Source organism: Pinus tabuliformis, chromosome 7 (genome assembly GCF_031772625.1).
Source record: "Pinus tabuliformis cultivar Carrire ecotype Pingquan chromosome 7, CPIR1, whole genome shotgun sequence".
Classification (NCBI taxonomy): Eukaryota; Viridiplantae; Streptophyta; class Pinopsida; order Pinales; family Pinaceae; genus Pinus; species Pinus tabuliformis.
Window position 1 is genome coordinate 2,038,106,252 of NC_142293.1, and position 22,480 is coordinate 2,038,128,731.

Below are 22,480 nucleotides of genomic sequence, written 5' to 3' on the forward strand. Positions count from 1 at the left end.
ATGATGACCGTGTTGATATGCCACCCCCACCCCCATCTGGTCCCTTGATTCCTAGGTTCCATGGTTCAACACCAACAGCAGGGGGTTCTTCTTCATCAGTTTCAGTGCCACGACTTCCACAGGCACCATCTTCTTCATTGCCACCACGTGGAGGCCCGCCACCACGTTCTATTCGTGGTGGAAGGAGGAGAGATTAGTAGATATATTCACAATCTACTACTTTTTGTCATAGATTACTCATTAGACTTGTAGACTTGTGAATTTGAATTTTGAACCTTTTTGGCTTGGCGGTGACCAAGTGACATATTTTATAAACATTATTATTTGAATTTTGGACATGACAAATGTTGACAGTTGCTCACTTGCTAGATAAATCATAATATGCTCTATGTTTTATGTTTTATAATATGCTTAAATGTTTTATGTTTTATAATATGCTTAAAAATTTGATGTATGTTTGTAATAGCTAGAATATAGATGATTGTTGTACATACTAGTAACTACAATGGAATCATGGATGCCATATCTATCTTGATTTATGCAAAAATATGCATGTTTTCATGTCTTCTACAATTAATTTGGTATTTGGGATGTTTGTTTTGAGTATAAATGCAAAAAAATATAAAAATATATATATATATAGCAGACGCTTCCGCGGACGCTTCGCTTCCTAAATTTTTGGAAAATGACACTTCGGCGTCCCCGCTTCCAAAAAACGCTTCCGCTTCGCTCCCGCTTCGTGCAACATTGCATTGGATTCTCCTCAACGCCCTCTATCTTCTCCATCCATCACATGTCCAAAATGCTCCATGGTTTTGGCCCAAACATCAATGGGTGCAAAACCCCAACGTTGGGTTCCAAGCCCACAAGTGACTTTTGTGGTGCTTCAACTTCCAACCCCCAAACCCTAGGGCTTGGAGTACCTCCCAAGCTATCAAAAATCAACAATTCATATAAATGGAAGTGCAATGAATGTCAAGATATCAAAAATGGATCATATACCAGAGTGAAGGCCCATCTGACTGGACAAACTAACACAAGGGTGCAAGTATGAACCGAGCCAAAAGATACAAATGGCAAACTTGGCCAAGGTTTGAGTCCTACAGAAATTAAATTCTGCGCATCTTTGCAAGATGTTAATGACAGGAAGCTTGCTAAGGGAAAACACCTTGTGCAAAGCTCTACAACTAGGCCTCCATTGCCATCTAGACTTGTTGCCACAACTAATAAAAGGCCCACTCTAGGCCCTCTTGAAGCAGCTTTCAATAACCATGGTAAAGACACAGTCGATGAACATGTAGCTCGTTACATCTATGCAAATGGGCTAACCATTCAATTTGGTGTGTTCCCCTTGTTGGCAACAAATGATTAAGGTGGTTAACGAAGCGCCAAAAGGGTACAAGAGCCCTAGATATGAAAAAGTCTAACTATTTTGTTGGCATCAAAGACAGAATCTGTGGATAGACAGCTATAGTCAATCCGGGATACATGGGCAGAAACACAGGTGTCCATCATTTTTGATGGATGGAGAGACCAAAGAATCTGCCCATTAATCACTGTTATTCCAATATGCCCTCAAGGGGCAATGTTTTTGAAGGTTGTTGATTGCAGTGGAATAGAGAAAGATGCATCTTTCATATCCACAATTATTATTGATGCAATAAAAAGTGTGGGGCGACATAAGGTTGTCCAAGTCATTACGAACAACGTACAGGTTTGTAGGGCTACAGGTTTGATTGTCGAGGGTCGATATGATCACATCTTTTGGACTCCATATGCAGTACATTCATTGAACCTTATGCGTGCCAAGATTTGTGAGATTGAATGGATTTGTTTGTTGTGAAAGAAATGATAGAGGTAACCACAAAACTACTTTGGAGATTAGGATCTAGCCTTCCTAATGCTCAGAGAGGGCTCTCTCTTTACGATTTAAATTTGTTTAGTTAATTGATTTTACGCTAGTTATGATTGTACTTGGGTTTTGATTTTTATTTGGTGGTGGAATCACTTACTTAGATGGATAGACGGATGTCTTTTACCATTGGGCTATGGGGTTAAAAGTCAAGCAAACAGGATTGGATCAAGTTCTAAAAATAGTGTTTACAGGGCAAGGTAGCTGAGTAAATTCAGATCTTAAGGTTGGATGGCGAAATGGTTTCAATCAAATCCAAGGAGCAATTAAGGGTTCCTTAAACTGAATTATGAAGGAAGTGAAAGAGGTCAACTGGGATGGGAGAGCAATTAAGGATTCTCAGATCCGGATATCAAAAGAAAACATTAAAATGATTAACTGTTCAAGACAGAGTGTACTTAAACAAATTCAATTCATTCAATTTAGATAACATGCAAGTTTTGAAACACAAGAAAATAACAATTTTGACAAAAAAAATACTTCATTGAAGTAGCTCAACACATGAATCCTGTAATGCAATATCTTTATTACTCAGTCCAGTCTGCTGCCTTGAAAAAATGATACAGTGAACCCTTAAGTTTCAGATCAATACAACTCTACAAATGTCTAGCAATCCACTCAATACTTCGAATTATGAAGTATTTATACAAAAACAGTTTACAAAATATCCCAAACTATCTTGGGAATTAATCTAGGAAAAAGAAATATCTTCATGCAAGAAGATAGAGACAGATGTTCAACTGTTGTATGTTGTACTTGTTTATTTGGTTGTGTTGTCTTTATATTTTTTATCTTTTGTTGTTTATTCTCTGCCTTGTTGTTGGTCTTCTATGATGGCTGTTCTTTTTACTTTGCCCTTTCAACTGATACACTTTCACCTGATACTCCTTCATTTGGCTGATCTGTCACTTTTCTTTCACTGTGGTGCTTTCACTTTTACCGTGCATTTTTACAGTAAGTCGTTTAACTTTTCCCACGTGTCTGCATCTGGTAATTGAATATTTACCATCTTCCTGTAGATTTCATCTGCTTCTGTGTACTTGACAAAAGTGGGTCTGTTCACAAAAAGGTGTTTTACCTCATGCTGGAGGTAGAACAGGTTCTCAAAAGTTTGGTACAGAACCTTTCCTGTAGGCATCCCCTTCATAGATGAATTATTGGCTTGATCTCTTGCCACCTCTCTGATTCTCCTGTTGTAGTATTCCTGTGGCATCAATTTGTCATTTATCACCAATGGATTTGGCAAACCTTTCTGCCTTAGAGCATCAAACTTAACCATGAACCTGTCTATAGCCAGCTGCATGGTTTGGCATTTGTCTTTAAGGTTCATCATTAAATTCCTCTTAGTGAGCACCCTTTTCACCTCTAGTATGGCTCAAGTCCTATCAGGTATGTCTAGCTCCTGCAACTCATATTTGTTTTTAGAGTTAAGGAAATGGATTATTCTAGTGGCTTCTTATGGCATGTCTCCCAATTTAGCCTTAACTCTTTGAATTGCTTTTGTAGCCTCTTTGACTAAATCATTTTGTTCAAAGATGACTTGAATGGATGGCCAAATATCATTGACAGAGTCAATGATATTGGCCCATAACTGTTCTTTAGCTTGGCCAAGTGGTTCCTTTAATGTCAATTCTTTTTCCAAGCTCTTCATTCTTTCAATCAACCTGGTTGACTTTTGAACTTCATCCTTGTGCATAGTTTGGGCAATTTTCTTCTCATCCTCCAGACTCCTTAACAGTTCTTTGAGTCTATTTATCTCAGATGTCTGAATGGACATGTCCTCCATTGCTTTGACCAATTTGCTTGCCTCATCACTTGGCTGAGCTGCTGCTGTTGTCGAACCTATTTCTGATATAAATGTTGTTGCAGCTGGAAGTGTTGTAGCTAGTGGAGCTGTGGGGGCCAATGAAGCTGCCAAGGTTGATGGAACTGTTGTAGTCACTACTGGAATGGCAATGGCAGTGGTTGTCTCAAAGCTAGCCTGTTTCAGCTGTATTAAGTTGTCCAACTCCTTCTCCATTTCTTTTAACTGATCATTCAATTGCAAAATGAGGTCCATCATCTCCTCTTGCTGAGTTTGGCTTTCAAAAAGTTCCTTTGTCTTTGGATGCTCTGAATGAGGCAAGTTCAGTTGCTTCTTCAAAGCAGCAATATCCTCATTCTTCTTCTTTATTAGTTTCTCAGGAGTTTTGACATCATTGGGATTATATCCCAGCTCAATCACCAAGTCTTCTAGTGACTTGATTCTGTCGTCCTTGGCCTGTGAGGAGGTCTTTTCCAGCTTGTATTGTGTTGTGATATTATCTAGTGAGCCTTGGAGTTTGTGCTCAGTCATAGCTTTATTTGCCATAGTGGAATAGATCATCTCACTTGCTTGTTTGTGAAACTCAATTTGGTCAATGGGGTGAACATCCCTAGCCAAAACTTCAAAATCTGTTTTCTTATAGCGTGTTGATGATCTTGGCTGCTGGACTGTAGGTTGCATGAATGTCATTTGCATCTTCCCAGTGTGAATGTCAAAGGGTAACATTAACCTATTTTGATTTGCAAGTGTTTGTTTAAAGTACTGGGCATAAGTCTCAGCGTTCAATGTCTCATTCCTCAACTTAATTTCCTTGTATTTTTCATTAATATCTTTCTCTTTATCCACAGGTCTGGTGGATGAAGAGACTTCAACGCTGAGTTGTTTCTCAATAAGTTGGGTATTTGAGGTAGAAGGCTGGTGTGTTTCTTCTGAAGTTGTTGGGCTTTTATTCCATCCAACCATTGTTTCAGTGCCAGTAATTTCCATTGTGTCAATGGTGTCTTCTTGTTCAGTTACAGGGTTAAGCTTGGACCTCTTCCTATAACTGATCTCAAATTGTTCATCTGTAGTGTCCATTGTTGAACTTGAACCTTCTTCCCTGGTTCTTTTCACATTCTTGTCTTCATTTGCTGGAGTTTGTAGGATGGGAGTAATATTCATCTGTTCTTCTAGGGTTGGAACCTGCAGAAAGGAATTAGTATCAATCTGCTTTTCCACATCTATCAAAGTGTTCTCCACATCTACTATAGTATTGTCCATGTCTATCAAAGTGTTTTCCAACCATTCAAACTAGTTGGCAAATCTCTCAATGTCTGGCCTGGGATGATGTATGAAAGGACCCAATTTGACTTTAAGCCTTAGTTTATTTATGACTCCATGAGGGTCATATTGCCACATAAAACTATTTTTGAAATTCATCTTATCAGCCTTTGGTCCAGCTTCCTTATTATTACAAATAAAGGGGCCCAATTGGTTTTTCATTTTGAACTGGGTCTTCTTCCTAGCTGATAGGAAATTGACTTCATTAGAGTTTATAATCTGCCTAAAGTATTGTGAAGTTTTATAGATGTTCTATGCTAAGAGCAATTTCACTTTTCTCACAGCAATCATACAAGTAGATAAGCAAAATGCAGATAGAACATATAAGAAGATCTTACAGAAGACAAATCAGAAACAAGAAAAATGCATGTGTTCGTTTCAGCGGTCAACAGGATGCTTCAACCAGCAAAGTCTCCTTTGGTCAGCCAGCCCAGCATGTGTCACAACAACCCTCCAACCAGTAGAACTTCTGCGAAACCCTAGCAGCAGAAACCCTATTCGTCCTTCCCACGTGTGGCTGAAATTCGTTCTCCAGATAGCTCGTACTTTTAGGATGAGAGAGGAAGATGTGAGTTGTTTTTTTTCCTAAAATTCTCTCCAACTTTTCCTGTATATATATCCATCAATGAGGGTGTGTGACACATCTGTTGGGCATGTGAGCCTACATTACAAAACTGGCTGACCTTGCACATATAATTTATTAAGAATAATAAATTCAAAATATAAGTTCTACTCATCGGATTAAGACTATTTTTATATGGATTTTACACCTCTCAGAAAGAGGAATCCAACAAAAATATTAGCCTCTTAATCTGAGCATCAGAACATGGAGTTTGGACCTAGTTGTCCAAATTTAACACTCCCTCTCAACTAGGGAGAACTCCATCTATTAGTGCAATTAACATCGTGAGTCATCCCGCCGAAACTTGCTTTGTTGGCTTCTTTATTTCAGAACAGAAGTGGGTCAGTCACAAAGACATCATTCCCCGACTGACATAATCAGTCCAGAGGTCCCAGACCTCACAAATCTTGATCCCAGATCAAGTGGTTGGACCATGCCATCCTAGATAGAGAGTACGGCAATCTCTGATGCGTCCATCAGTCTTTGCTAATAGTCTCTAGCTTTTCCACACCTCATTGGCCAAATGAGAGGTACTTCCCATGAGCCCTGAACTCAATGGGTAGGATGCATACGGGGCACAGATTAAATGAGTGGCGAACCAGCTCAATAATCACAAGGGTGGGGCAGAAGCATTATGAGTGCTTATAGCTCCGAGAAGCTATCCCCAAAGCCCCCCAGAGCTCATCGTCCAACAGGACCCACATCATAGGGTCTTTCCACGACACCAAGACTCTCACGGAAGGTTAGGAACTTGACCTTCCCCAGGGGCTTAGTGAGAATATCCGCGACCTGCTCATCAGTTCCTATATGATCGAGCCTTATGACGCCTCGCTGTACCATATCCCGGATAAAGTGGTACCTGATATCAATATGCTTGGATCGGTCATGGAACACAGGATTCTCAGTCATACGAATCCCACTCTGATTATCACAGAGTATTACAGTGGTATCTAGCACATGTTGGAACAGCTCACTAAAGAGCTTCCTCAACCAAATTGCTTCACAACAGGCCATACTAGCAGCAATGTATTCGGCCTCCGCGGTGCTCAAAGCCACCGACTTCTGCTTCCTGCTCATCCATGAGATTGAAGCAGAACCAAGATAGAAACAGCATCCAGATGTGCTCTTACGATCCACCACACTGCCAGCCCAATCGGCATCAGTATATCCCCGAAGTATCACACTCCCGGCAGTGTATCTCAGCCCATGGTTTATCGTGCCCCGAAGATATCTCAAAAGATTCTTGGCACCAACCCAGTGAAAATGATGAGGCTCAACCATCTGTTGACTCAAAGTATTCACTGCAAAACATATGTCCGGACGGGTGTTCACTAAGAACATCAAAGCTCTTATGAGTTGACGATACTCAGTAGGATTGGCCAAGATAGGCCCTGCAGTGCTGCCACTCAACTTCTTAAAGTTGAGTTCCTTTGGTGTCGACACGGACTTACAGTCCACCATCCCAAATCTTTCCAGAAGCTTCACAATATACTTTCCTTGAGAAAGGAAAATCTCTCCAGGTCTCTGCCAGACCTCCAGGCCTAGGAAATAGTGCATCAGTCCTAGGTCTTTCGTCTCGAACTCAGCAGCAAGCTCCCTCTTACATTGATGAATGAGAGGGTCATCACCTGTCAGGAAGAGGTCGTCCACATACAGCACTAGAATGAGAGGCTTTCCTTCCACAACCTTAAAGTAAAGGTTTGGATCAGCATTGCTTCGAGTGAAGCCCAGCTTCATCAAGTAACGATCCATCCTCTCATACCAAGCTCTGGGTGCTTGCTTTAACCCATAGAGGGCTTTCTTCAACCTGCAGACATAAGTGTCTCGATCTTGAACTTCAAATCCCAGAGGTTGTTCTACATACACCTCTTTCTTTATTGCACCATGCAGAAAAGCGGTCTTGACATCCATCTGATGAAGACTCCATCCTTGCGTAGCAGCAAGGGCTATGATGGATCGGATGGTGGTATATCGAGCCACAGGTGCAAATATATCGTCATAGTCAATTCCTTTCTTTTTGAGAGAAGCCACGGGCAACAAATCTTGCCTTAAACTTTTCAGCACTCCCATCAGATCCATGTTTAATCTTGTAGAGCCATTTAGCGGTGACAACAGATTTGTCCTTCGGTCTCGGGACCACATCCCAGACATCATTCTTCATAATAGCCTCATATTCTTCATGCATAGCATCCTTCCAGACTTGATGCTTGATGGCTTCCTCAAAAGATCCAGGTTCAGATTGTATAATAGTACTCATCGCAGCTAGATACCCTTGGTATCTACACGGCTTCTTGCTTTCTCGGAATGTTCCCCTTTGTCTTGGATGACTTCTTCCTTTCCTTTAATATCCAATGAGATTCCCAAGAGCTATGTTCTTCATGATTCCAATACGAGCTCTTGTTTCCATGATGCTATGATGCATCTTCTTATCATGATCATATCTGCAAGGACTTCTGATAGGATCCTATCGAAAGGGATACCATCTCATTCATACTGGAGATTTATTACTCCCTCTTTCCTTAAGATTCCTCTATCCTTCAGATGATATGAATTCTTCTTCATAACCTTCCCATAGCATTGAGTCTTAGCTATACTAAATTGTCTTGTTTGAGTACCAAACCTTTATAACAATGAGGTCTTTATGATAGCTACACCTAGATAGGGATCAGGACCTTACCTTCATCATAGCCAGGATCATGCTCAGGACCTTGTCTTCATAACAGAATAAGATCATGACTGCTTGTTTTACTGTAACATTCTTACTGAGAACTTTACTGTTCTTTTACTGAGATAATCTCTGTGCTTTTACCGAAGCCATAGCTATAATACTGAGATCTCAAGATCTTCTCATAATCAATACTAGACCGAGATCATGATACAGACTTATTCTGCCACTCCAAGACCAAGATCATCAATCCCTTTCTCAGACACTGCTGAGACCATCATCATTATTGCTACTACACTGAGGTCCCTGTTATTGCATCATTAATATCATTACTGCCTGTATCATCGATGTTATCACTACTAAACTGCTGCACATTCATCCAAATCAGCACTGCTTCTTCGCATAACATTTTCTGCCTCAAAATTTCAGAGATCTATACAGAGATTTTCATCAAGAATCTGACCAAGATCATGATTACCATCGACCATACTATATATAACAAGACAGAGTATCATTATAAAAACTCCACATATGCTTACTGCATTTATATGTCGAGACTAGGTGAGTCACTTTGTGAGATCTTTATATCACGCGAATATACTGAGACCTTAGTCATTATATGTATTGCGTCTATCTGGAATCATCATAACTGTGACTGCGAGTATGCCGAGCTGTGATTGTGACTATAGGATCATTGTGATCTTTCTTAAACCGAGACAGTGAGACTATGCAAAAGCAGTGAGGGATCCGAAGATCTTTCCATCACATATATATATAGTGACTGTTAGGAAATAGATCCATCGAGATGTGATACTATTCTTTATTGCATTGAGATCCTTACTATCCCATATATGCCGAGACTGTAATGGCTCTTCATTATGCAGAGACTGTATCCTCCGAGGCTGATCATCTCTGCGACTTATCACTATGCCAAGACTGTTCCAGTAAACCACGCAACTGCTAACAGTGCTATATCATGTACCGTGGCAGTCTTCAACTACGAACAGTCCGCTGGTTATACTCTTTGCGTTGTTGCCTGCCTCGACTGCGCCTTCGTATAACTGGTCTGCTGTTCTAACCTGCGCATATATATATCTGTCTACGTGTTTGTCGTCTGCTCCAGCGTGCCAGCATACGTATATTCAAACCTGGGTTTATTTATGACTGTTCACGCGTCAGATCAACAACCTGACCGCGTGTCATTGCCAAGCCCCGACTGCTTTACCGCCTCTGCAACTTCAGCACTCGTGGCCTTCTGTCCACGTGTTGTTGGCGCAACTCCCTTGCTGCTTGCCTTAACACTCCAGCTTATAAATATAAACCCGCAACTGATCATACGGCGTTTTATATATATAAACCCGCGTGTATATCTAACTGCCCACGCGTCAGACCATTAACACTTCTGTGCCATATATCTCTGACCACGCGTCGTCCCGACTGTCCACTGTATGCAACTTCAGCGTTTGCCGTCTTCCGTTCACGTGATGTCCACCAACGTCCTGGAGATATCTGTCCACGTTACAGATCGTCAACAAACCTGCGCTTCACATACACCCAGCCGCCCACAGATGTAATGCTTCGATAGTCCGTCGTTCGGGTATCTCTCTGCGGTCCTGTCAATTCCTGGCCACGTGACAGTCGTTCAACTGACCTGCGTTTTAACACAGATTTCTGTCCACGCGGCGACCCTTCAACAGACCTGCATATTATATCACAATTCTCGCGTTCGTCAACGCTTCAATTATATTGGATCAACAGCCGACAACGCATATGTAATTCTGCGTATTGATTCGAGAACTCCAACACCCGAATGAGACTGCGCTACCATATACGTAGTCTTGTCTACCCAACACTATTCGGTTCATAAGGTTATGCCATAGATAGCCTGCGCAAACTCCTGTAAGCTTTACACTTGTGAACCGCTTCCAACGACCACGACAGTTCGTTGTTTAGACATAAACTTCTGCGCTGTCCTCCGAATGAACCTGAGCACTCGTCCGACCTGCGCAACCCTAAAATCATCTCTCACTGTCCCACCGAATTTCGAACAGGAACTCTATGCGACCACCGCATAGATTAGACACATTAGAACTGTGCCATTTCTCCCTTGAGATCTAAAGACCCGATGATTGATATAGATAGAGTTTGTCTTCACCTCAGCTCCGATACCATGTGAAGTTTTATAGATGTTCTATGCTAAGAGCAATTTCACTTTTCTCACAGCAATCATACAAGTAGATAAGCAAAATGCAGATAGAACATATAAGCAGATCTTACAGAAGACAAATCAGAAACAAGAAAAATGTATGTGTTCGTTTCGGCGGTCAACAAGGTGCTTCAACCAGCAAAGTCTCCTTTGGTCAGCCAGCCCAGCATGTGTCACAACAACCCTCCAACCAGCAGAACTTCTGCGAAACCCTAGCAGCAGAAACCCTATTCGTCCTTCCCACGTGTGGCTGAAATTCGTTCTCCAGATAGCTCGTACTTTTAGGATGAGAGAGGAAGATGTGAGTTGTTTTTTTTCCTAAAATTCTCTCCAACTTTTCCTGTATATATATCCATCAATGAGGGTGTGTGACACATTTGTTGGGCATGTGAGCCTACATTACAAAACTGGCTGACCTTGCACATATAATTTATTAAGAATAATAAATTCAAAATATAAGTTCTGCTCATCGGATTAAGACTATTTTTATATGGATTTTACACCTCTCAGAAAGAGGAATCCAACAAAAATATTAGCCTCTTAATCTGAGCATCAGAACATGGAGTTTGGACCTAGTTGTCCAAATTTAACAAGTATTCTAATGCACATATCCTCATGGGGAGGTATTTGGCTAGTTTGTAGGGAGCTAGTTGGCATCCATATATCCTTATCTCTGTGTGGTCTTGGTATAAATACTAGTCTCCCACTTTACTGTTCTTTGCCAACTGTAAAACCCTATTAATTTCCTGACTGATCCTGGGCTAGTAGCTACTAGTTAACATGTTTATAACAGGATGCACAAAAGAATCAATGAAGTCTTTATAAGAAAAAATAGTGGAGTATTTTTGGATCAATGGTGTCCAATAGATGATTGATCTTGGATTGCCTTTGGTGTCTAACTTCTGAATGTTGACTGGAAATTTGTCTAACTGGTAATACAGGAACATGTGAAACAAAACTGAAGAGTATTTGAAGACTCTCTCATTTGGTAGTCTGATAAACTGCTCATGGATTCTGTCTGCTATAAACTAAGCATAGTTGTAAATGGTAGCAAGAGGCTTGCCTGGGCAAAAGATAGAAAGGAAAGCAAGGACAACCTCATCCACATGTTCATCTGTGGTGTACCCTACAATGCAAGAGATCATGGTTATAATTTGTCTTCCTCTCTCAGAAAAAATGATGGCAGCATATAGAGGACTTTCTATTAGAGTATGAGACTCCTCTAGGATGAAGGTTTGAAAAATCTGAGCCTTCTTGGGAAGGTTTAGGTTTATGTAGAGTTCCAGTAAACCTTCAATGCAAAGTGGGGTCTGATTTGGGTTTGGTTGGATTTGCAACATTTGATTAATGGATTCTGCAGTGATGGTGAATAAAACTTGCTGGTCAGGGGTGACTATGGCTCTTTGACTGTACTTTTGGGAACAAGTACTTGGGCAAATTGGACTCCCATAGGTGAATGTCATCATTCTGGTTCAAAAACTTGTCTTTACTCCAGCAGTGGAGTTTCAGTAGGTAGGCAGGAGAAGCGGTGTCCTTGATTTGATATTCTTTATCGACTAATGCAAGGTGGTCAATATCCAAGTGAAGGGTTTGCAGAGGTTTTACATCCAGAGAGGTTTGGGAAGCCATAATTGGGTTTAATGAATTGAATTATGCTTTCTGTGGCTTTGGGAGTAAGGTTTAGGAGCTCTGGCCAATGGGAGGGTAATTTAAATCTGTAAAAAAGGGTTTGGATGCACAACAAGTCCTTTTTCAGTTTAGGAAAGTTTCTTAATTAATTTAATTAATTAACCATTCAATAGTTACTGTGCATTTTTCAAATTCACAAGGTCGTTCTGGTTTTTCCAAGAATACCTCGAAATTGGCGATTTGGTGTGCAAACGGGAATCTGTGGTAGCTGCAGAGGGTACTGAGGCTTGAAATGGCTATTTGTTGCTTTAATTTGGTGTCCACAACATCTTCAGGGGGCAAAAGGTGGTCAAATTGGTTGCTCAGAGGTTCAAGGTGTCAGAAATGGCTTAGCAGAGGTTTAGAGCAAAAATGAACGAAAAGAGTGAATTGGGGCTTTTTTGGCCTTTTAACCAATAACGGTTACATTTTGGCATGGAATTTGACAAATGAACAGTGAGCAGTTTTGTCTTTAGGCAAGTAGGTGGTTTTGTGCGCCATCGCACCGCTTTTGGATGGTGGGCGGTATTTTTCGCAAGCACGCGATATAATGTGGTGCCACCACGTAGCAAAACAGTGCCCGGCCAAAACCGCGAATCTCGCGTGCTCTCAGGCCGTTAACTATCGGATAGTGAATCTGCGCGATATGGTTGTGCACCGTTGGATCTGGGGGTGGGAGATCGGAGGGATATCACAAAATTGACTTGCACGGACGGAGTCGAGAAAGTGGTTGGCGGGGCCTGAGGTTTAATTACAAAGAATTGTAATTAATTAACGAAAAATGTCGGGATTTTTAATATAAGAAAATAGTTAATAAGGTGGGACCATGGGTTATATAGCAGGGTTTTTAAACTGCACCAAGGGTTGGTGGGTTAAAAAGGGTTTCGAGGAATATAAACATGGGGGAGTTATAAAGCAGGACTTTAGGAAAAACTTAGGATAAAGGGTTTTTGTGGGTTTTCAAGGGAAAATGGAAATTAATAAAGAGGGAAAGTGATATTTGTAATGGGAAATGGGTTTCACACTAGGGAAAGTGGTTTTGGGAAGGGGAAATGATTTTTGTAGGGTAATAGCTAGGGAAATGTGTTAAACCAAGGGGTAAAGGTCAAAATGAAGGGAAAGGGTATTTATAAGTAATGAAGGGATAATGGGGGAAATTAGCAAATAAGTATGTGGTGGTGTAGTGAAATGAGGAGAAATTAGTAAACAAGCTTGGTGAATATCCTTTCTTTTTCTCAATTTCTCCTACACATGAAACATAGGATTAACATGATAAATGTGCTTTTGACTTAGCAACCTTGTGCACTTGCAACATTTCTTCTACCTACCCTTTATCTACTCTAGTATTTTCTTTTCATTTTAATGGGTGCATTTGAGCTTGTTGATCCTCTATTTCTTTTCTTTTGATAGGCAAACTAATTCTAACCTTATAACTCCCAATGGCTCAGATTAAACTGATGCGCTCATTATTAATCTCTACTTAACAACTGATCTGTCAAGATTAAACAGTTTGGCTAGATCTTTATTCTCTATCTATCAACATGAAATTTAAAGCATAAATGAGTCAAGATTAAACTATTTGACCACCATGGATTGTGGCGTTTTCGACAAGCTGCACACAATTTTATTTTGCAAAGTATAAAAGTAGTGACATTTGAATTTGCACACATTCCTGATCTATTTTTATCTCTTTTTGGGGTTCATATTTTTCCCTTTTTTTATCTTTTTTCTTTCTTTTTGTCCTTTCATTATTCTTTTAGGACATACCCTCTTTACATTTTTTACTTTTAATATGGAAAACATTTTGCAGAAAGCAAAAGTATGTACAATATTACAAGACTAACCATAGCCAATTCAAAATTATGAATCCTATTATTATAGGACCCTAACAGAATTAATGAAATATATGTAGCAGCAAAAGAAATCAAAATGTTCATAACCAATCACTCAATGTCCCAGGCCATATATCGAGGTTTTGCAAAGTTGGATCTACTAAAAGCACTCTTTTTTTAATCAATATTATTTGTATTGGAAATTCTTAATTTTAATTACAAATTTATATATGATTTCTCATTTGAGATTTGACTTTTTGAAACTTGTGGTTTGTTGAAACCCGTTTTCCCCCCACGCTCTTGTCATAAAGAGGCTTGTGGAGATGAGACAAGCATTACAAGCAATGGTCATTGACCCTCTTTGGGAATCATGGAGAACTTCCACTTCTGATAGAGGGCAAAAAATCAAGTCCATCATTCTTGATGATGCATTGTGGGACAAAGTCCAATACCTTCTATGGTTTACTAAAACAATCTTGACCTTGATCAAGACATTTGAAACAGATACACCTTGTTTGGGGGAAGTTTATGAAAACATTGATAGCATGTTGGAGAGGATAAGGGAAATTATCAAGGCAAGTGAAAATGACCCTTTTGAAACATTTTATTATTTACTAAAGGACAGATGGAACAAAATGACCACACCATTACATCTTTTGGCATATGCAATGCACCCCAAATATTATCATTCCAAAATTGTCTTTGCCGGGTAGAACAGCACTAAACAAGGATTCTGATGTGGTACAAGGATACGAGACAGTTTTGAGGAAAATGTATAAAGATGTGGGAGTTGTAATAGAATAACATCAAGAATTTGGAGGATTTGTACAATCCAGTTGTAGTTTTTCAGATCCAATAGCTATGGATGATCAAGAGAATCTTAATCCTATTACTTGGTGGGGCTTCGATGGTGGGGATAGCATTCAACTCTCGACTCTAGCCACAAGGTTGTTATCACAGGTTGTTAGTTCCTCATCAGTTGAGAGGAATTGGAAAACATATGGCTTCATCCATTCAGTGAAGTGAAACAGGTTGGGAGTAGTAAAGGTTGAGGATCTCGTGTGTGTTCATTCCAACCTTCGACTTCTATCACATGTTGAACCAGAGTATAAAGAAGGTTCGAGCAGGATGTGGGATGTGGAACCTGAGATCTCTGACTTGAACCTAACACTGAATGCCATGACTCACCTCAACCTACTTGAGGATATTGTTCCACCACCAGTCCAACCTACTGATGCAACTTCCTACATTCCAGGACCCCCATCATCTATTCATGATGTAGAGTTGCAATATGCAAAAGAGAATGTAGATCCATTTGAGGATATGTAGTTAAACCTACTGCACATTATGATATTAGTAGAGTGATCATGGATGAGACACTCATTTTTGTACTTACTATTATCATTTATGATATTATCCTTTTTGTATGAGGGAGGATGCATCATTTCAGTGTTTCAATCTTCATATTTATAATATATCTAATGGTTTCAGTTCTAAATGTTGTGATTTATAAATGGATTTGATTTTTGAACTCTAAAAGTGTTTTTATTTTTTAAATTTAAAAAATATTATTATATTTTTTGTACTTGACGTATCTTTGTCGTATCTGGATCCTAGATTTTCAAAAATCTAGCGAATCTGGATACAGATCTGTATCTATATCCGTATCTCAATCCTGGGAAGTTAGGTGAAAGTAGAATGAGAAAAAGAAAAACAAGATGCAAAACAACAGAGGAATTGCAAACCGTCAAGAAAGTGATGGCAGAAAAGGTAGCATAGACAGTAAATAGAGCATGAGAACATGAAATGGTTGTCCATAAAAAATATGAGAATTAGACAACAACATGAGGAAAGCGGACATAGAAGGAAAGAAACTTCTATTCTAAGTCGCATGGTCTGGGTTCGAGTTTGGGTTCAGCAATGATTAGGTGATCTAGGAATTCTCGTAAATGACTTTGGTTTAAAAATAGCCTCCAGACTTCGGACCATTGCATAGCCTCCAGACTTCGGACCAGTGCAGAACTGTATGTACCTTTTTTCGGACCTGTGACAGACCTTAAAACCTTAGTCCTGTAGCTCTATTTCGATCTGAGCAGTAGCATTGGAGTAGTATAATTCGGCACAGGAATATTGATATGATCTTTGTGTAAGAATAATGGAGCTGTGTGAACAGTGGTCTTGGTGCAGGAGTGATTAGGTTGTCTTGAGATACTCTAGTGATTAAAGCAGTAGAGAAGTAATGGTGCAAACTTTGGTGCAGTATTGATAAAGAAGTGGAGATGATGTGGTATGGTGCAGACTGATAAAATGAAGCATCCTTGAACTAACAACTTCAGTAAAGCAGCAAGGAAGGATTGGTGTCCTTTGGTTAGGTGCCCTAAACACAAGGTTGGTGCCTTGGAGAAGATAGGGTTGAAGCCCCAGAGGTCAGAGCCTCATTAAGTCCAAGTTGGTGCTTGACAATAGGTTGGTGCCTAAATTTTCAAGGGTTGGAACCCTCACATCTTACTGTACTCTTTCATTTGATAAAAGGATTTTTATCCTTCTTGTTTCTACAATAAGATTATTCATTTCTCTGATTTTACTATAGATTATGAGAGTTGAGCATTGTAGAACAATCACCTCTACCCTATGAGGCAATCAACTTTTATCTTAAGGAATATATTTGATCTGATGCCTGGCATGAATGCTTCCTATGACTTCCTTTTCTGTCATATTCCTTTGCTATTGTATTGAACCAATTCTAGCAGCAAACAGATTTGTTTTATTAATCTGAAAAGGAAACGTCTGAAATAAGCAAAGAATAAGATCTCTAACCTGGAACGGTCCTCTAATGCTTTGCTCAGCTGTTGTTGAGCACTGCGCCTGAATTGATTTAAGGTCATCTGTTATATTGAAAGTCAGCAACAGATATCCGATGTTTGAAATTTAGAACTGTCATCCATGAATATGTAGTAAAATCAAAGGCTGCCAACCTGTACAGCAGCTGCAGTCTCCAACGCAACAGTTTGACTGACAGCACTACTACTTTCAAAAAAGCTTGTGATCTGGTTAACAGTGTCCTTCAAATACTGTTACACATGAAAGCATGCTCATCAAAATCATCAATCATAAAATTTAACCACTGGTTTGTTATCAATCATAGAACATAAAAAGCCTAAAATCAGTAAGAAGCTTGAAGTCGATAAAACATACAGTCATATAACAAGGGGAAGCTTTGGCAGTCAAACTCCAGTCAACCTGCCTATCAAAAGGCATGTAAGAAAATGTTGCCTTCAGGGATTCATCTTCTGTTGCACTCTGCATGCAAAGCAATCGATGTGATATTTCCATAACAAGACGAATGGTTTTCATGGGAAACATATAATCATATAAACAAAGAAAACAATACAATATAGTTGCAAATAAAATTTGTTAACACTTAATAGTCCCTAATAGTTAATACAACCTCCAAAAGAAGCCCCTCTGGGGAATTTAGCTGGTATGACTGCAGTTGCAGATCAAAGATTTTTGTTTCTGGATACAGTTTCACGGAGCACTGAAACCCTTCACAAGACAGCTCAGTAACATCGTGTCCATCAATGGTAAGCTTTGAAGCATTGTGCTGCATATGCACCTCAAGAAGAGTGTGAAGCATATTTTGTATACCCTGACTTGGGAAGAACGAACTTTCCATATCCTCCTTGTAACCAATAAGTTGATTGATTTGTTTCCACTCCTCTTCACTTAAACTCTTGGCTTCACTTTCATGATTGTGCTCACCAGATTGTGCACCCCTGGAAAGAAATATTAAGAAAATGGAAGCATAGGTGGTTATGGTACCCTTCTAACAAGAAAGAATGAAGTGACATGTGAAAGAACATGGGATTTCTTAGTTGAAAAACTAACCAGCCGAAAAATGACCAGCCTTTTGGTGCTGGCTTTCTCTTACGAAGTATATCATTCCCAGAAGTCTGTTTCACAAAATTGTGGGCCAACATTCTGCACATGTTTCTAGCAACAATTAGAAATATGACCTTGAACAGACAAGATAAATATCATATTATAAGCACCTCAAACCATAATAATACTTCTTGTTAACCTTCGAGTTAAGCTTTATTTCTGGGAATTCAAAGACAACCTTTGACCGGCAAGGTGACTGTGGTCTCAAGAATTAATAAGCCTCTCACGTTTATCATGTTATATATTGTCTCCATGGAAAGACTTAATTCACAGGGTTAGAACAGATTCTCCTGTCTTTTTGTCATCATAATATGGTGGAGAGAAAGGTCTTGCTTTTGTGACCTGGGATGTTTATATTATGCCCAACAAAGAGGGGCGTTGGTCCTTATTGATGCTGCCTAACAAGGCAGTATTATTTCTGCCAAGTGGGTGGTGAGACGCCTTGAGGGCTCCTCTCCATGGCAGATTCTTTTGCACAACAGGTTTAACTCAGCACAAGTGTCTAGGTACATGCAATGTTTTAAAATCCGACTCGGCCAAGGGTCGACTCCGACTCCAACTCGATATCGACTCAATCGGCTCGATTTCAATGACTCGGTCGTTGTAAAAAATACATTAAATATATTTTTTTATAAAAAAAACATAATTTTAAAGATTTTCATTCATGTTTTCAAACACACAACATTAGAATATAGATAGAAGACAACATATGATCAAAGTAGGCTCATGAATATATCCATTATATCAAAATGGCACCCAGTGCACTGTGCAATACATACATGATGATGATATAGAGATCAAAACAAAAACACATAACCAAAGAGGCTAGAAATGGCGTTATCCTCCAAAATAGATTGTTAGTCATCACGGAACTAATACAAGGGTCCAAGAGTGTTCCTCACTCCAAGAAAGTCCCAAAGTGCATGTGTATATCTTCAATAGGTGCATCCTCCACCATGATGTCATCTAGGAGAGACCCTATGTCACCCTTTTCAAGCATGTGAGTGACATGGCACCCCTAAGGGTAAGCATTGGCATCAAAGAGGGATGTGCTAGCCCTCCTAAGTCATCTCAATGATAACCATCCTCATCTGTGCTTTGGAAGAAGGCATCGTCCACCAAAATAGGGTCAAGGCCAACCAAGGGGGCATCTTCAGTCCATTTGGGAATATCATCAAATAGTCCAACATCCAAGCTTTTAAGTTTAGTGTTTTAGCATTTGGAGGCTCATCAAGGGGTGTAGCATCACGTGGAATCAACTCAAGGCTCGATGCTCATCTTTGGAGGGCCAAGGTTGGGGCCACAAAGTTAGGTTTGCTTTAAGAAAGAGGCAAAGAACCTATTGGAAGGTTTTGAAGAAGAATGAAACTATCCCTTAAGGAATCTCTACTACATATGTGATACCACCTAAACAAACCTTCAAGATCAAGCGAGATAAACTTATTTAGGGACAAAAAACCATTAAAGTATCATCGTGAAAACCTTAGAGTCCCCCAAAAGCAAAAAAATTAAAATGAAATCGTTGTTTTTTAATTCACGGGCCGTTGTCATTAAATCCTACCTACTTGTTATGTTAATTAACAAGTTATTTACCATGTAAATACTAGAAATAAATACAAGTAAATGCTCAACACATTACAAATCATCAACTGAAGGAAACAGAAACAAGCACACAAGTGACACTATTATTTTTGGACTAATGTCCCCAGAAAAACCCTATGCAGGAAAACCGGTGCAGCTATCTAAGGGTTTGACTTATTAAGCAATTTCAGAATACAATCTAGATGCCAAATCCATCTCACCCAACAGAAAAAAATCTCGACAGTAGTACCTCTCCTTCGGAGACAGATGCTCCAGCTGAAACCCCGGATAAACACTCCAGCAACTCCTCAGCTCCAATCTGCCCCATGAAAAACCCCAACGTCAGCCTCTAGGCACTGTGTCAGCGTCTTCTGCCCTCTGCGTAAGCTTTCCTAGCAGTTCCGGCTGTTCCCGACAATTCCAGCTTCTGCCCTCTGCTTCAGCTTTCCCGACAGTGCCCGAAGTACCAACTGTTCACGGCAATTCCGGCTTCTACCCTCTGCGTCAGCTTTCCCAGCAGTTTCGACAGTTTCGGTTGTTCTCGACAGCTCCGGCTTCTGACCTCTGCGTCAGCTTTCCCGGTTATTTCGGCAGTTCCAGCTATTCTCGACAGTTTTAGTTTTTGCCCTCTGCATCAGCTTTCCCAGTTATTTCGGCAATTCTAGCTTCTGCCCTCTGCATCAGCTTTCCTGGCTGTTGCGTTGATCCTCCCAACACTATCTCTGCCTCTCTACTTCTATATTCACTTCCCCTCAGCTGCAACTCCAGATCACTCTCTCAACTTTCTCCGCGAACCCAGCCCCAGAAAGTCGAAATCTTGATCTCTTAGTGTATTCTCCAAGTGACCCTCAAGCCTCCTCTTATACTTTTCTCGTTGACAAATCAACAACCGAGATTAAGTCCTTAATCAAAGGCTAAGATTAGATCTAGCTTGATCCATGCCTTTTGGACCATTCTAACACAATTTTATATTAATTCACATTAATATTTTAATTTCCCGAAGTTTAGACTTAGGGACTCCATTAAAAATATTAATTATTTTAATATCTCCCAAACTGTTTAGAATCTACCCAAACCCTTTCTGGGTATTGGAGATCTCATGTGCCTTAGCCTCTCCACCAATTTTTGTGGCTAGAGCACATCCGATGCTACCCCGAATCAACATATTGTTGTAGCTGCTAGCATTGACTGTTGTTTTGACCTCCTTCCATTGACTGTTTTGGGCAGCTATCTACTGATGTTGGAAATCGAGTTCTCCTAGGTTGTCTTGAGGACATTTGCAGCTGATTGATTAGCCTTGTCATAGTAGTTCAAAGGTTTTCATTACCACGATTGTAAATCATAGATTTGTGATATTGTACTATCTCTCTCTCTCTACTGAATTATTGAAGAATATAGAAGAATTGATCAAAGGGTTTCCCCGCATTGGGGTTTGTCCCTGGCTGGCGCCACATCTTGTGTCTCTTGTCTTGGCTTGTCTTATGTTGTTTTCATTTGTGTTCTATTAGCATTTTACTATCATGTAATGTGATTGCCATTCTGGAAATTGACATTGGGCTAATAAGAAGAATTGAAGTAAATTGCTCTTAAGCACAGAACATACCATAATTTAACATGGTATCAGAGCTGAGGTGAAGACAAAGCCCAAGCAAGAGCAAGAGGAATCATCGAAGACAGTTGGAAAAAGTCAAAAGGCATCATGGGTTCCTCATCACACTTCCCCACCAAAAACAAGCTCTGTGAGAAGTCTGACTATCACGGATGGAGGATGTCTCTTGATCTAACATTGGAAGGGCAGGAAGTGTTGGACTATGTGAGGGGCAGAATTACAAAACCTCCATCAAATGCACCGGATGCTACAAGGAACAAGTACACTAAAGGTGAAGTCAAAGCAAAGAAGATCATCCAGGACTCAATTGACAACATCTAGTGGCCTAGATTTCCAAGTTGAACACCTCCAAGGAGATATACGAAAGACTGGTAAGCTTGTTTAAAGTTAGTGATGCAAATCAAGTTTTGTTCCTCAAAAATAAGCTGAAGGATATTAAGAAGGCAAGGACGAGGATATTCAATCCTGATTCTTAAGGATCACTGAGATCAAGAATATCTCCTATCAATTGGAGAAGTCATTTCTGACAGGGAGCTAACTATCACTACTCTTGGAAGGCTCCCATCCAAATGGTATGTATTTAGAACCACTCTTCTCAACAATGATCGAATTCTGGGATTTGAAGCATTGATGGCGAGATGCATTCAAGAAGAGACAAGGATGGTGGAGCAAGAAATGCCTTCAAGCAAAGGCAATCCCACTGCTTTCTCCTCTCATGCCAAAAGGAGAAATAATTTTGGGTTTAAAGGTCACTTCAAAGAAAAGACCGGATCGAAAGGTGGAAGGAAGGGAAGATGCTTCGTTTGCAATAAATTTGGTCACTATGCAAGGGAGTGTCCAAATAGAAAGGACTCATCACATGACGATAATCAAAATTACTCATGGGGCAACTCCAACCACAATCAAAGGAATGGAAGGTTTAATGGCAAGGGAAAGAGAAATGTGGAAAATCAAGGAAGTGGTCAACCCTCCAAGAAAGCAAGGAAATCGGATATCGGCCCTCTCCACTACCTCAACTCCAGATTCATTAGCAATTGGCTTATTGATAGTGGTGCCTCAAGGAACTTCACTGGTTACATGGAAGCTCTCTCTAATCTGATAGAGAAGGAGACCAACTTGGAGATTATTCTTGGAGACAATTCCACCTATCCCGTAAAGGGTGTAGGGAATGTTACTCTTCAATTAAATCAAGGTAACACAATTCATTTTCAAGAAGTCTTATATGTACCTGATCTCAAGAAGAACCTGGTGTCCATTTTGGCAATGGAAGACGAAGGCTACAAGGTGGCCTTCATCGATGGCAAGGTACGTGTAGAAAT

General features: G+C 40.0%; 1 protein-coding gene across 1 annotated transcript in view; it reads right to left on the reverse strand.

Moving 5' to 3' along the window:
* Nucleotides 1–22,480, reverse strand: part of LOC149256692 (pleckstrin homology (PH) domain-containing protein) — a 492,716-nt gene that overhangs the window by 397,045 nt on the left and 73,191 nt on the right. Inside the window, 5 exon segments of the mRNA XM_089460839.1 lie at nucleotides 16,847–16,914; nucleotides 17,005–17,100; nucleotides 17,225–17,329; nucleotides 17,478–17,805; nucleotides 17,918–18,010. Coding sequence (XP_089316965.1) covers nucleotides 16,847–16,914; nucleotides 17,005–17,100; nucleotides 17,225–17,329; nucleotides 17,478–17,805; nucleotides 17,918–18,010 — 690 coding nt within the window.